The sequence below is a fragment of the Triticum aestivum genome, chromosome 3B, assembly GCF_018294505.1.
Source record: "Triticum aestivum cultivar Chinese Spring chromosome 3B, IWGSC CS RefSeq v2.1, whole genome shotgun sequence".
In the NCBI taxonomy this organism is placed as follows: domain Eukaryota; kingdom Viridiplantae; phylum Streptophyta; class Magnoliopsida; order Poales; family Poaceae; genus Triticum; species Triticum aestivum.
This window is the reverse complement of record NC_057801.1, coordinates 500,871,977-500,888,489: the sequence shown is the minus strand read 5'-3', so window position 1 is coordinate 500,888,489 and position 16,513 is coordinate 500,871,977. Positions and strand designations below refer to the sequence as shown.

The window sequence follows — 16,513 nt, the reverse complement described above, 5'->3', positions numbered from 1 at the left end:
ACAACCAACAGGACCACGCTACTGTATATATCGTATAAAAAGAAAGAGCTGTTGAACGTGGCAACAATACTGCTGCTTCCATTGGATGAAGATAAAACTAAACCATGGTTTTAGTTATTTTTATCTATATGTGAAATGCTGGGGCAGTAGTACGATGATGCCTCCATTGTTCATGGAGCGATGCTATACACACGACGAAATTGCAGCCGACATGCGCACGATCCCATGTGGCAGCATCAGTAGCGCTCGTACATGCAGGAGGTAGTTGGTTTTCGTGTTAGGTGATGCATGCACACTGTGTATCGTCCGCAGATCGTCTAATCATATCGTGTGTGAAGCCATTTCGTTGTTCATGCCGGATCTCCCTTCGGATTGAAAAAGGCAAAACTCATCACCAAATCATCCAACCTTGGAAAGATTCGCAGGTTATCCGGAAGGACGAAGCACCAAACAAACCAAAGGCACCAGCCCGGACCCCACCCATCCACACCTCCAGTTGACCGGTGTGCGCCCACACGCCAGATTCGCGTCAGGCCAGGCCCACTTCCCTGGCCCGAAAGAGGGAGCCCCACTCTTTCCGAATCCCACAAAATATTTGGACCCTTTCTTTCCCCTTCCCTTCTATTCCTCACGCTTTTTATCGCAAAAATCTTTCTCGCTCCGCACGCGCCGGCGCACCCAAAACAAAACCCCCACCACGCGCGCAGCCCGCCGCCGTCGCCGACGACGAGCGCATTTGCCGCCTCCCCCCTCCCATGGCGGAGGGATCTTCCAGGCGAGTGCGCCGCCCTTCTCCGCTCCACCCGCCGCGCTCCCCTGGTACGGTTCGGTTTCTGATGGGTCTTTGTTTCGGATGTTGGTTTTGGTCGCAGGAGCTATCCCTTCGGGGGAAGCTTGGTGTTGGACGACCCGGAGGTCGTCGAGGTGCCGCCGGAGGTCGCCGCCGGATGGAACTCCGTCCGCCAGAAGCGGAAGCGGGCCCAGGTGATGTGGAGCCTGGAAAGGCGGCTGCCTTTTTAAGTACTTTTTTTTTCTGCCGCGCCGTCGACCTGTCGTGGACTGTTCGATGCTAGATGGTGAAATCCCAACCCGCACGCATGGTGTGGTGAGGATTAGGGTTGCGATGCATTTTTGGTGCCTTAAGTTTAGACGTATTATCTAGGTTATGTTCGAATTGTCTGTATGATGTTTGTTTGCGGATCTGTACAAGTTCTAGTTATAGCTTCAGGTGGCTGGTCCCAGTCCCACGTTTCTTACTGTCCGATTGAGTATTGTACTGGTTCGAATGAATTTTGTATGATTGTTCCTTCGATTAGTACGATTTTTGCCTCAATATTGGCATAAGCTGTGATTTCTGTCCAAGGTAGTAGGATACTGAGGCATATCATCAGATATACTACTTCATGGAAGGTAGAAAATATGCCCCAGCATCCTCAGTAGTCAGATGAATGTGAAGTGATAGGGTGTCATCTGACTTTTCTTTCGACAAGCAGTGATTTGACCGTTTTTATGCTTCATGGATTTACCTCTTGCAAAACATTTACAATTTCTGCAGCTGAGTATAACCAACTCTCTTTCTAATACTCCATCCGTTCGTAAATAGATGATGTTTAGACATCGCACGATTTCCAACATTCATCTTTGCATTAATTTTTGTAGGCACATGTTAGTAGAGAATTATGAAATTTTATAGCATGCACATATTTCTCATGAAAAATCTAACGGTATCAGTTTCAACTTAGCAATCTAAATATTCTAGTAATAGCAATCTAAATATTCTAGTAAATGCGCATGTGCAATGCACGTTGATATCATGTAGGGTATTAATTGAGAGTTTAAAAAGGTGACATTAATTGCATGCTGATGTATTAGGTAGGATATGTTTTTAGGAAAGTAGTATTAATTGCACGGTTTGTGCTAATGTTAATATTTGGTATGAGGGGGTGTTTGGTTACAGGGACTAGACTAAAAAAGTCCCTTTAAGTCCCTATGTAACCAAACAGGAGGGACTTATTCTACAGGGACTAGAAAAAGACTCTACTGGAGGGTCTTTTTTCTTTAGTCCCTGGGACTAAAAAAAGTCTAGTCCCTTGCAACTAAACACCCCCTGATAATGATTGCACGCTAAACATGTTGAGCCCTCACCATTGGAGCAATGTAGGTCATTAGATGCACATGGTTTGATGGCCGAGATTAGTTGGATCTGCCCCTTTGGGTCTTTTTATATTGGTATATATATATAACTATATATAGATGATACATTATCCCTGTATGAACGAACTAGAGTCTTGTTATGTGGCTTCTTTTTGTAAAGAGCACCACAGTGCCTAACAGTTATGCTGTTAGTTTTATGTGGGAAAGTTAGTCTCTATCAATAAAAGAAGAATCAACAATACATACACAAATGTAAACAAAACTACAAGAACATCAACTGGAAACCAAATGAGGCTGTCAAATTTCTCTCGCTTTGCCTTTTGCAAAATGCATGGCAATCTCTCTCTCTCTCTCTGCCGCCCCCACAAAATCAACATAAGTGCGTGAGCGCATTGTATAATGTGGGAGTGCAATGGTTGGCATTTCTTTTAGTCTTCAAAGAAGTTCATGCTGTGAATGTACCACACAGCCTCTTTTTTTTAACCGTCACATGTTTAATAAACAGGTTGCTCCTCATGAAATAATCGAACTTGATGCTGATGATGATCATGACGGAGTTACAATCATTGATGCAAAGACATCGGATTACAAGAATAAACAAGCTGTTGGTCATCCTGTAAATTGCTGGAAGAATGCAAAGGTGGATCCTTTGTGTACTTGCTTACTTTTGATGCCATTGGTTTGTGCAATCTACCATTGATTGATACATGCTTCTCTGTTGGAACACTCAGATTGGCTTGGCAGCCGAGGACATTGCTTTGCCAAGTGCTATTTCTGCCAAAGTTGTTTATCCATGGGATGGCCTGGGAACATACCATGGAGGTCCCAAACTTCCAATTTATGGCTTGCCTACGGATTTTGCTGGCCCAAGTTCTTTTGCTTCTTATCCATGGCAAAGCGTAGGAACTTACCATACAGGTACATTGCCTCCAGCTTATTTTGATGATGTTTTGGGGGCAGTTGGAGAGGAACACTATGCTTATGATGAAGGTGATTTCAGTAACTATAGTTACAACACCCCTTTGATGGAAAACGATAGCAGCTTTAACTTGAATGTGGATCATTACGGCTTTCCACCTAGTGTGGGGTTGTATTTACCAAGGGGACATGTGGCCCCTGCTGATTCAACGCAGCAGCGGCAGCAAGTTAAGATTGTGGAAAGTGAAATTGAGGAAAAGTATAAGGCATTTAAGCAGTTTGATACTGTTGGTGACCACAGTGATCACTTTTATTTGAAGTTTCGGACCGTGAAGAAGGTAGTGCTTTGTATTCTGTTGATGCTCTGTCCGCATTCCATCTTCTCACTTCAGTACTAAGTTGTCACTTTAACAGCCATCAAAGGACTGGGTGAAGAGAATTCAGCATGAATGGAAAGTTCTAGGGAAAGATTTACCAGGTAAGGGACAAAATATTTATGGTCTATTTGCCGAAGACGTTGCACATTTCTTCTATTGCCTTTCCTTTCCTCCCTTTGTGCGTCCACAGCGGGTGTACTGGCGATTGATGTTTACAACTACATTTGCATGTTTGAAATGACATCGAGTTCAGGCTAGCCAAATGTACCCTTTTTGGATATAATTTGGCACTAACATGGACTCATGGAGTACAGTGGTTTCATGTACTGACTGCTAGTTTTCTCCAAATTGAACAGATACAATATTTGTAAGAGCTTATGAGGACAGAATGGACCTGCTTAGAGCTGTCATAGTTGGGCCTGCAGGCACTCCTTACCATGACGGGTTGTTCTTTTTTGATGTCTATTTCCCTTCCCAGTATCCATGTAAACCTCCTGTAAGTATTCTGTGATGTCATCTACACACATAGTATAGCTCATTCTTCATTTCTCTCTCTATTCGAAGCATGGATGTGAGAATTTGAGATGTATATATGTGACTATTATTTTCAGCAAGTGAATTACCGCTCTGGAGGTCTGCGGCTTAATCCAAATCTCTATGCCTGTGGGAAAGTCTGCCTTAGCCTCTTAAACACATGGACTGGTAGTGGGTGTGAGATGTGGAACCCATCCACTTCAACTATGTTGCAGGTCCTGGTCTCTATTCAAGCCTTGGTGCTGAATGCTAAACCTTATTTCAATGAACCTGGTCATTCGATGTATGCTAACACACCCCTTGGGGAGAAGCAGTCCCTGGCTTATAATGAAGAGACTTTTCTGCTATCCTGTAGAACCATGCTGTATTCTCTTCGCAATCCACCAAAGGTATGAATATCTATACACTGGTGCTATGTTTTCCTTTTCTAGTTTTCTGGATATCAGAAATGTCTCACTATCCCTGCCTCCCTGGTGCTGGATACACACACTTCATTTGGCTGACATATGATGTCACACGGTCAGCACACGCACCATCCCAACAGTTAAATGGTTTGCCCGCAATGTTTTGTACCAGCGCACGCCGTTCACATAAGGATGGCTTGAACTGTGGGCCTCATTTTTTTTTTTTGCATTGGGCACCAACTTTTCAGTTCTGTTCAAATGATTTAGTGCCCCGGTGCTCCGTATGCCATGACGCACTACAAGAAGTTCAAAACATAGACGCCCCCGCCCCCCAACACACACACACTTTCGCACCCCTTTCCTCTGTTACAAACCAGTACCGATCTCTTGGAGGTTTATTTGTAGCCTGAGGACAGGTTCTTAGCTGCTTGCTTGATTGGCACAATCTGTGCAATTTTATATGTTAGGTTTGTTCATTTCCTGAGAGCAGGTTGTTAATTTTTTATGGTAGAATCCATGCATTTTTTGGTTGAATCTCATTGCTTAAGGCCAGGTTTTTTAGTTTTTTTTTAACCATCTTTGCGGACCAGCGTAATTGATACCTTATGTATTAGCGTGTTTTTCACATTTCTTCTGTACTTTCACAAGGCTTGGTGTCGTTCTGAACAAAATAGCAATAGGGGTAAAATCCAACCACGTACGGCTGTAGGATGCAGCACAGATTACCTTCTTTTTTTGAGGAACAAATATTTTTTTTACCTTCTGAAGCAAAATAGTGCTGACAACCATCCCCAGGTCTCACCTGGTCAGATTCTTTTTTAGGGAAACCCGGTTAGAAATATTTAATCATGCAAACAAACAGATGTAATGTCCGAAACAGTACCTCAATAGGAGGTCAAACAAAAATGGGTCACGGATAAAAAGTAGCCAGGATCCAACGGTTACCATAACATGCACAGGCATAGCTAACACCATGGCAGGAAATCTGCACATGATGTCATACAATTTCGTTTGTGAAGAATGTGTTTGGTGAACCAGTTGTGCTGTGTATGATCTACTCCCTCGTGCCAAAATGTAAGCGGTATTACGAAGACTATTCATGCTTTTGACCTGGCTACAACATTTTGCAGCATTTTGAGCACTTCATTGGTGGACATTTCCGGAAGTATGGGCGTGACATCCTCGTAGGATGCAAAGCTTACATGGGTGGTGCCCAAGTTGGATGCCTTGCTGGAGACGGAGTGCAAGATGTTGACGAGGGTGACAAAAGCTGCTCACAAAATTTCATGTGCTCGCTAGAGATATTATTTAAGGGTCTCATTAACGAATTCACCGATTTAGGAGTAGGTTGCCATGAATTCCAAGCCCAGGTTGTGAACTCTGGAGCTGCAGCAGACACCACATTAAGGCTATAAGTTATAGGTGATCCCAAGGATCAGGTTGAAATTTTGTTTTGAAGGAATATAAACTAGTCATTGGTTCTACCGTCAGAAATATGGCAGGCGTAGTCCGTGTGGATACCTCCCTTTTCCCACCGTTGAGCTAGTGCCAACTCCAAGCCGCCGAGACAAACGGACGTGATTTTGGTCCGCTTTGTTTGTTTGGGTCGGCCGAAGGGGGCGACGTCCATGCTCGTCCGCGTTTTACCTACTAGTGTGCTGAATCGGCCGGACCAAAAAACCATCTGGTCTGGTCGGATGGTTTATGTTGAAATTTTAATATTTTACATTTTATGCATATATGGATACAAATAAAAAATAATGTAGTTTCACATCACAATAAATAGTTTACAACTAAATAAAAATCTCATAGTTTACAATCAAATGAATTTGAAATTATCACAAGTATATTGAAAGAAAAAGATCTGATACATTTATTGTTGCCTGATGAGGCCACATATACTCAATCAAATCATTTTAAAATTTGAATGTGAGTGGTCCAATCATGCTTTTCATGATGAAGTTGTCGATCCACTCTCAGGCTCAACATTCCTGAAAATCAAACCTTTGGTTGAAGATGTTGTCATCACGCTCATCCTTATGTTGTGCATGATCATACAAACAGCCAATCATCTCCCACATCTTCGCCAACTCCATGTTCTACGCTCCATATCCTTCCTAACACTCTCTTGTGCTTGGCAAACCTAGCCCGCTTCTCTCCTACGGGCTAGGTGAAAGTGCTAGTTATCGACTAGGGGGGGGGGGGGATGAATAGGCAATTTTTATGAAAGTCTTCAAAACACGATGTCTTTGAAGACAACCAATCAAATGAACCTATATGATATGCAGCGGAAGATAAACTAGACTAGGCAAACCATAGTCAAGCAAGCATAGTAATGAAAGCACGAGGACTAATAGCAGCTAGGTAGTACAGATTGGATTGGAAGACAGAATGAAGTCAAACAGGTAATAGTCTTCACACAGTGAAGTCGAACAGATCATGCAAGCAAGCAATGACTTCACGAAGATAAACTGAAATGTAAAGGAGGTGGGGAATAGAACCAGTTGCCTGGTGAAGACAAGGATTTGGTAGACCAGTTCCAGTTGCTGTGACAACTGTATGTCTGGTTAGGGAGGCCGAGATTGAACTCAGAAGACCACGTCTTCACATTATTCCCCTTGAGCTAAGGACACCCAGTCCTCGCCCAATCACTCTGGAAAGCCTTCAAGGTAGACTTCCAAACCTTCATAGACTCCGTTCACCGGCGATCCACAATGACTCCTGGATCCTCAGAATGTGACGCATAACCGACTGGAGGATACACAGTCCTCAAGTGTAACAAGTCTTCAGGTCACGCGGACAGAAAGAATTCAGTGATGCCTAACACTCTTTGGCTCTGGGTGTTTTGGGTTTTGTCCTCGCAAGGATCTCTCTCTCAAAGGCTTCAAAGGTGGGTTGCTCTCAAACCACAAAAGCGGTGCACTAACTCTAAGCAGCCACCAATTTATGGTGTAGGGGGTGGGCTATTTATAGCCAGGAGGCAACCCGACATGATATGTCCAAAATGACCCTGGGTCACTAAGGAACCGACACGTGTCCAACTGTCGGATTTCAAACACACTTGACAGCTTAGCTTGGGCTACATGCAAAGCTGACTCATCCAACTCTGGATAAGATTTGCTCTCATTGTCTTTGCTCGAAGACACATGATTTGGGTTGAGCATCACGTCAGTCTTCTCATTTTGTTTACTTGGACCCCACTTAACAGTTCGTGGTTCCTATGACTCAATAAAGAAGAAAAGGAAACTACGAAAGAAACTATGTCTTCGCACTCCATAGTCTTCGAGTTAAACCTGGGCAAACGTCGGGCCGGGCCGGGTTTTGGGCCGGGCTTGTAAAAGCCCGACCTTCATTTCTCAAGCCCGAGCCCGGCCCGAAGCCCGAAATACTCCACATTTTCAAGCCCGAGCCCGGCCCGAAATCAAGCCCGAAGCCCGAAAGCCCGGCCCGAATGCTGTTTTTTAGTACGCGCACGTGCAAGCCCGGCCCGAAGCCCGAAAGCCCGGCCCGAAATACGAAAAAATTGAAGCCCGAGCCCGGCCCGAACTATCTTTCGGGCTGCAAAACAAAGCCCGAGCCCGGCCCGAATGTCAAGCCCGGCCCGGGTTTTTCGGGCCGGGCTCGGGCCGGGTCGTCGGGCCGGGTTGCCCATGCCCGGGTTTACTTCGAGTGAATGTCTTCATCCGTCATCATCTTCAACGTGAATGTATTCACGAACCACCATTGTCTTCAATGTCTTCATACATTTTTAGGGGTCATCTCTGGTAGGAAAATTGAATCTATGAGGGACTACTACATGTGTTATCCTGCAATTCTCACAAACACAGGCGAGTCCAGTGGGCAGGCTTCAACAGGCTAAAGCCTGCCCTCCAGAAAAAGCAATTTTTTTACTACTAGTTTGCATCGGCCCGGCCCAACTTCTCCACCGCCCAGGCAAGAGCCCATGAGGAAACCTAGCGACTGGCTCTGTACACGCCGTTCCTTCCACTCTCGTTATCCCGTGCTCCTGGTTCGAGCCAACCTGATGCGCCGCCGCCTACCCACGCAGCGGCAACCTCCGCTCATCCCGTCCTCCGGCCATCCCCGCCTTGCCATCCAGCCGGCGACGCGCCCACCTCTTGCAGGCTGCTCCACGACGCGCGCGGAGCGCATCCAGCAGGCAGCAGCAATCCGTCCCATAGCATCAAGCGGGGCGGGCGTTGGCGACTTCCCCGTTGGCTCTTGGCTGGAGAAGCGAAGGCGCCGGCAGCTGGAGCTATGATTCAGCTCGCACAGCCGCATGCCGCTACCGGTGCAACGCCCTGCTCCGAGGAGGTAGTGACCCATTGCTCGCTGCATCCAGTTGTTTAATTTCTAAATTATTGGCTTCTGTTGATTTCTCTATTAGTTAGTCTAGTGTCAATTATAGTTTGTCTGCAAGTTGATGAACAATTAATTTATTTAGTGTTAGTTAAAATTTGTTTGCAGATTTGAAAATGAAGAGAAAGACTATGAATATGCATAGTTTTTTTGCAAGCAATTCAACCCCTCCCCAAAGGCCTGCCCTAATCCCTACCGATGTCGAAGCCGAACTTGACCCAACCAATGTGACTGCAAACTCCATCCGCTTAATTGCTGTGAGCATAATCCGTCCTGAACCCACAAATGAACCAACAAATGAACCCCCACATGTTGAGAGGAATCAGACCACAATTGATGAGAGTACAAACCAACCAAGGCAACCTATACCAGAATTTCATCCAAGTCAAATTATTTCAGATCCAGGACTTAGAATACCAATAGAAGATTATGCTCCTGAAATTAGAAGTGATGTGAGAAGAGCTTATTTGTTGAAAGGGCGAAATAAAGCTATTGGGCATAATTTCGAGAAGACAAAGGATGGTAAAATTTGGAGATCCTTTCAACCCGCGTGGTTTGATACGTATGATTGGTTGGAATATAGTCTTGAAAAGGAGGCCGCCTTTTGCTTCCATTGTTTTTCTTTCAAGAAACCATCACAAGTCATTAGATTTGGAAATGATGTTTTTACAAAAGATGGTTACACTCGTTGGGAAACAGCCCTAGGTAATTTTAGAAAGCATGTTGGTGGTCCATCTAGTTACCACAATATTGCTAAGGGAGATTGTGATGATTTCAACAAACAGCAAGCAAGTGTGGCTACCCAATTCCGTGTGTACAACAAGGAGGCTGAGATATCTTATAAAATCCATCTAACTGCATCACTGGATTGTGCAAGGTATCTCATAACACAAGGGGAAGCTTTTCGTGGGCATGATGAATCCTCCACTTCCATCAACAAGGGCAATTTCAGAGAATTATTGGATTGGTATAAGGACAAGAAAGAAGATGTGAAGGAAGAATTTGATAAGGGGCCTGGAAATGCACAAATGATTTGTTCCGAAATCCAGAAGGACCTTGCTACAACTTGTGCAATGGAGGTAACCAAAGTTATTAAGAATGACATTGGAGATAAGAATTTCTCAATAAATTTCTCAATACTTATTGATGAGGCTAGAGATTGCTCAATAAAGGAGCAAATGGTGGTGATTGTGAGGTAATGCATACCACATTGTAGTGGTTTTTAAAGTTGTACTAGTGATGTTTACTAATCTGATTTCTTGATGCATGTAGATTTCTAGATGATCATGGAGTGCTCCAAGAGAGATTCCTTGCAATTAAGCACATCATAGATTGTACATCTGCTGGAATTAAAGAAGCTTTGGTTGATGTGTTGGATATCATGGTTTGTCATTTTCTAAGCTACGTGGCCAGGGTTATGATGGTGCTTCAAATATGAGAGGGGAATTCATCAATTTGCAAAAAATGGTTAGAGATGAAGCTCCATATGCTTTTTATGTTCATTGCTTTGCTCACCAGTTACAGTTGGTGGTTGTCACAGTTGCTCAATGTAGTCCTGCTATTGCTGATTTCTTCAACTATATTCCCTTGATAGTGACTCAAGTGTGTTCATCTTGCAAAAGGAAAGATGCATTACTTGCCAAACACCAAGATGAATTGTTAGATTTGATGGAGAATGGAAAGATTTCAGCTGGAACGGGGTTGCATCAAGAATCTAGCATAACAAGACCAAGAGATACTCCTTGGGGTTCACATCTCAGAACCTTGCTTCGTATATTCAGAATGTGGAATACTATGGTGGATGTGCTAGGAATTGTTGTGGTTGATGCTCGGGAACACACATGTCATGGTGGAGCTAGAGGTTTGCTTTAAAACATGGAATCCTTTGAATTTGTGTTCATCATGTTGTTCCTAATAAACTTGTTGAGCAACACAAATCATCTATCCCAAGGTTTGCAAAGAAAGAATCAAAATATTGTTGAAGCTATGCGTTTGATCTTGGATGTGAAAGAAAGCTTGCAGGGCATGAGGGATAATGGGTGGGAGTCCTTATTCTGCCAAACCAAGAACTTTTGTGAAACACATGATATTGATGTGCCAAACATGGATGATCTTGTTGGAACTATGGGTCAATCGGTTCACACTAAGAATATGGTGACTCGACTGCACTATTACAAGGTTAGCATATTCAATGTTGTCATTGATGCAACTATCACTGAGATGAATCACTGATTCAATGAAGTTACCACCGAGTTATTGGATTGTATGTCTTGTCTTAATCCAGCAAACAACTTCTCAAAGTTTAACGTCAACAAACTTATTAGACTTGCTGAAATTTATGATGAAGACTTTACAGAAGTTGACCAGTTGTTGCTAAGAGTAGACCTCCCAAGATTTCTTATGAACATTAGGATAAGTGATGAATTTAATGGGTGTCGGGATGTGTCCACACTAGCTCGGTTGATGGTTGAAACAACGAAACACACAACTTTCCAGTTGGTATATTGCCTCATCGAGTTGACACTCATTCTTCTTGTGGCCACTTCATCGGTTGAGCGAATATTTTCCGCAATGAAGATCATCAAGACAGATTTGCACAACAAACTATCAGATGATTGGCTAAATGATTTAATGGTGTGCTACAGTGAGAAAGATATATTCAGAAGCATTCATGATGACCAAACCATGATACAATTCCAGAAAATGAGGGATCGGAAAGGACATTTGCCTCACGAGTTTAATGTGATTCCTTAGAGGTATAGATGTTAGTGTTATTAGTTTTAGTATTTAGTTGTGCATGACTTATTGTTGTATCACTAACGAGTGTGCTAATTTAGACAGATGGTTTGTGGTTGGTGACAATGATGTCTTGTTGTGTGAAGGGGGCACCATTTGTAAGAAGAAACATCTCATTGTCTTTTCTTGTTGCTTCTCTAGTACTATGATGCCTTGTGTTGTGTGAATTGTATGGATCTTTCTGGTATGGTTAAACATGTTACTAGTATATGTCTTGAAAATTCATGTTTTGAGCACTAGTTTGGCAGATATTGTCTGTTTAAATTGGCAATACCAAATATTTAGTTCAAATTCAATATTCTTCAAAAATTTAAGAAAAAATCCAGTAAATCCTATGTGTTTCTAGTAGTATTCTGAGAAAGTTGGATCATATTTGGCCAAATGGACTATGAGAAAATGGCTATTTAGTTGAGCATATTCAAAATTTTGTTCAAAATTTAATATTTTTTTTAAAATTTCAGAAAGATTCCACGAAATACTACATGTTTCCAGTAGTATTCTGGGAAAGTTTGAGCCCATTTGGACAAATAGACTAGGAGATATTGGCTATTTAGCTAATCAGATTCAAAAATTTGTTCAAAAAATAATATTTTTAAAAAATCCAAAAAAAATCAAGTAAATACTACATGTTTCCAATAAAATTCTGGGAAAATCTCATCTTATTTGGACAAAAGATTTATGAGACAATGTCACTTTTCTTCAAGCAAATGTTTCGTTTTTTTTGCGGTTAACTTGAGCCTGCCCTCCAATTTCTTTATGGATTCGCCACTGCTCACAAACACATTAGTCCCTCATCCACGTTTGTCGTTAATACTCCAAAACCAACTAGGGGTGGCACCAGATGCACTTACAATCTTCCCCTTTTTGGTGATTAATGACAAACTGGTTGAAGTTTTCAACGGGGATAAAAGTATGTGAAAGTTAAAGTACGTGGGTATTGGCTTCATAAGTTGAAGAAGGCTCCCCCTGAACATGTGCATACAAATATTTTGCCTTTGAATGAAAATGCACATGGCATGTTTTGCTTTGTGGAGATCTTCTTCAACTCAAATGTAACAAAGATAATGACATGCATAATGAGAAACGGAAATCTGCAGCATGACTTCATGCGGAATTTATCATTGCAGTAAATGGTAGCAGCAAAAGTGGCAGACGACCATCAAGTTTTAAGTGTTACAACTCAAACACCAACACTTCAAGAACGAGAGCTGTAAAAACTTAGCAAAAATAAGCACCAAGCCCATATAGACCCGCTTGAAGACTATCAACTCATATGCTTCTCCCCCTTGTCATGAATGACCAAAAAGATTTGAAGACATAGAGTGTCTATGCGTCCCCAAGTGGTGTTGGTGAAGATATTTGGGTAGCAGGGTCGACGTTGGTGTGGGGCGGTGCAGAGGGGCCTGAAGCAGAATCTTGGTGCAGTGAAGCCATCACAGGTGATGTGGCGTTGTCCTCTTCATCAATGACTCTCGCAACAATAGTTGGAGTCGAAGATGAATACTCAGAATCTTTAATGGAAGGAGTTGGACACCAACTTGCTGAATGTGGAGGCCTGGAGTCCAACTTGAAGCGTTCAGTGAAGCCATCTGCTCGTAGATCGTCTCCAGAACAGAGCATTGTGAGGCTCTTCCAGGCACGCCGACAGGCTTCCTGAGCAACAAATAAGTTCTTGGTTGCAAGATTACGAATGCAATTGACATCAACGAGAAGACTCTACATCTGGCGCTTCATCCAGTCATGATGCTTATCCTATTTCTGATGAAGTGAAACAAGAAGATCTCTGTCATTTAGGACACGAGTATGCTTCTTAGACCTTTGGGCTACTGTGCTGGCTGATGCATCAGTGTTGGCACAATGCGACAACCTGAGTTGACCGACAAGAGGACCAACAACAGTAGTGGTTGGGTTCGGCACATGAATCCCTTCAAGTGTTTGAGTGAAGCTTTGGAGGGCAGCATTGTCTTTGCGAATAGGCTCCTTGGCTGGCTCAGGATATATGGCTTCATGAGACATGTCCACTTCAGCTATAAAGGCAACATGGTTGCGCGCTGAAGCTTGATAGTTGATGGTGGAGTGATGCTTAATCAGTCGCATGACCCATGGAGCATAGAACTTGAGGCCAAACAGATCAATTCCTGAAGCTGCCAACTGTCGGATGAAGAAGTCTCGAGTATTAAACATGATGCCATTGATGATGTAGAAGACCAATGTCTTCATAGTGCCTTCAATCTTGGCGTGAGGAGAATGCCCCTTAATTGGCCATAGAGTATGCCTCAAGATGTGATAGATAGTGCGGGGCAGATACTCGAGGTCATTAACATAGAATTCCTTGGGGTATTCAGCATCAACTGGCAATGGCTTCATCATGTTGAGCATTTGACTCATGTTGGGCTCAGGCTTCCGGAAGATGCTCTACAATTCTTGCTCATAGCGCTGACAACCTGGCTCATATTGATCAACAGGAGTGGGCAGGGAAGTTAGCTCAATGATATCTTGAGCTTTGGCTTCGTGATGTACATCACTTGACATCCACTCAAGGACCCATGTCTTCGGGTCCCTGTTGTAGCCTGATATGTGGAGAGTGGCATAGAATTACATCAATAGTTCTTCATTCCAATGCTCCTTGTCGACGACAAATGGGAGCAAGCCAACTTCACAGAAGCAGTCAAGACCTTCCTTAAGGCATGGCAGCCCAGCAATGGCATCACAACACATGCGCTTGTGGGGAAAGATCCTGTCCTGGTTGTATAGAATGCATGAGTAGTAGCTGCGTTGTTGGTGGCTCCAGGACCTGTCAGAGGATATCTTTGGCTTCTTGTATGGCTTCTTGGCCTTGTCAAAGAATGTGTTATGCTCTCTGAAGCTGAGCACACTGAATGAGCCTTGGGTGGTTACAGCACTGGGAAGCCTTGGCAGCCCGGGCTTTGGCTTATGCGTTTGAGGCATTTGCTCCACATGATAGTCATATTGGGGACCATGAGCAACTGGAGGTGTCATGATTGGCCACTTGAAAGTTACAAGCTCACCACGATAGAATGCTCGTTCAATAGTGTGAGGCACAGGAGGAGCAGGAGCCACATCCAAGGTGGATGGCTGCACATTGTCTTTAGTGGCATCATGTGCTTCGGGCTGCACATTATCTTCAGCCATGACAATGTCATTGGCTTCATCAGTGGTGATATTGGCAGACAAATTTGCCTCAGCTTCAATGGCTTCAAGAATAGGGGGATCTGGCACAATCACATCTTCATTCACAGCTGATTCAATTGTAGGGTTTAGGGTTTAGGGTTTAGGGTTAGGGTTGTAGGGGGAATAACTTCACTTGCTTCTTCTTCTGCTCTTTCATCGGCTGATGCAGCCGGAATATCTTCAGCCTCTTTGGCTTCAGATTCTTGAGCAGTCTCTATAGGGATGGCTTCTGGGAACACTTGACATGCTACTGAGCTGGTGGCGTGCACATCCTCTTCAGGAATGCTCGACATGGAGACCATGGGCCTACGACCTTGACGAAGCCTTCAGAAAGTTGGCGACGCCTGTGGTGAAGGAGTGGTCTTCTCCATGTATTCTGGTGTGCCTTGTGGGGTCTCAATCACGGGAGTTGAGAATTGAGCTGGTGGTGTGCGAGGTATGACTTCATGTAGTGGGGAGTTGGGTTGGTGCTCTTCCTAGAACTCATCATGTGCAATTTGCGTCGTGGGACCGCCAATGTTTATCTGTCCACTGCTCAACGGAGCAGACGATGATACCATTCTTGGGCAAGATCTTGGGGAACTGAGGAAGGACTTCATCATCTTCAACATTGTCTTCATAACCAATGTCTTCAGCTGCGGTGGTATCAGCAGCTAGAATCTCTTCAGACACATGAGCCTCTGTGGGAGCAAGCTCATGAACAACTAGTCAGCGCTCGCGGTTGGAGGTGGCAAGAAGGGAAACTGAAATGGGTTCAACAAGCAGCGGACCACTAGGAGCAGATGAGGCAGTTTGTGCTTGGGCCCTTCTTGAAGCCTTAGAGGACTTCTTCAACCTCTTTTGAGAAGGAGCAGCATCAGAGGCTTCTTGATGCTTGCGCTTCTTAGCTTCAGCTTCAGCCTGCTTCATCTTCTTCTGCCCAGAATCAGTTGAAGGGACCTTTGGCTTCGAGCCAGTCATGCTGGCAGGGGAGACAATGCTTGGTCTTTCCTGCCTTGGAGCTTCAGCCTCAGCTTGAGCTGGCTTCTTCTTCTTAGTAGCCAGCTTGGGGTCAATGCCTGGACACCCAAGTGCTTTACTCTTCAAGGCTTCATTATGAGCTTGAACACATTTCTCAACATGGTGCTTGAGGCGCTCTCTTGAGCCTTTGGCTTCATCATGGCGCTTAGCAAATTCAGCCTTGAGGTTAATCATCATTTGCTTGAAATTTTGCACTTCAGTGACACTGAGCCGAGCCATGTGCTTCTTCAAGAGGGCCTTTTCATGGTCAATCTTGTTCTTCTGCTCAATGACCTTTTGCACAATCGCAAGCTCTTTGGCAATATAGGCCTGAAATGTCACGCTGATGCCAATCGGAAGCCGCAAATCATCGAGGGTAAGAGAAGTATCTTCAAACCACTCGTCAATGAAGTTGTTCAGAATATCAGTGTCAAACAGAGGCAGATCATTGAAGATTTTGGCCTCCTGCTTGCTCTTGATTAGCATCTCAAGGGCATCATCATCTACGTCTTCATCGCTAGACAGATCGACAAAATCTTCATCATTGCGAAAGATGTGTGCGAGTGCAAGAGCTTGCCCTGAGATCTTCTTGGGCTTTGTGGACTTCTTGGAGATGCGAGAGAAGTCCTCAAACTGCACACTGGATTCAGGTGGTGCAGATCTCAATGGCTTCACACTTGAAGATTTTGGTGCAGTCAAAGATTTTGAAGCCTTAGCCTTTTTCTTTGGCTTCAGGGGCTTTGGAACTTCAGCATGTTCCTCTTCATCAGCGGCTTTTTC

At 44.0% G+C, this 16,513-nt stretch overlaps 1 protein-coding gene across 1 annotated transcript; it reads left to right on the top strand.

The window, feature by feature from the left end:
- The first annotated feature begins 598 nt into the window (after positions 1–598).
- Positions 599–5,990, top strand: LOC123070584 (putative ubiquitin-conjugating enzyme E2 38). Its single transcript, XM_044493846.1, has 8 exons — positions 599–775; positions 873–984; positions 2,660–2,794; positions 2,886–3,410; positions 3,487–3,550; positions 3,806–3,945; positions 4,061–4,372; positions 5,518–5,990. The coding sequence occupies exons 1-8, from the start codon at positions 756–758 to the stop codon at positions 5,800–5,802; spliced, it is 1,593 nt and encodes a 530-aa protein (XP_044349781.1). The 5' UTR covers positions 599–755; the 3' UTR covers positions 5,803–5,990.
- The last annotated feature ends 10,523 nt before the right edge of the window (positions 5,991–16,513 follow it).

What these genes read in the sequence shown, in the direction of transcription:
- LOC123070584 (XM_044493846.1), top strand. Translation starts at nt 756, where the DNA reads ATGGCGGAGGGATCTTCCAG. An exon ending in AGAAGCGGAAGCGGGCCCAG is followed by an intron (nt 985 to 2,659) that starts GTGATGTGGAGC and finishes TTTAATAAACAG; the next exon opens with GTTGCTCCTCATGAAATAAT. An exon ending in AGTATCCATGTAAACCTCCT is followed by an intron (nt 3,946 to 4,060) that starts GTAAGTATTCTG and finishes TATTATTTTCAG; the next exon opens with CAAGTGAATTACCGCTCTGG.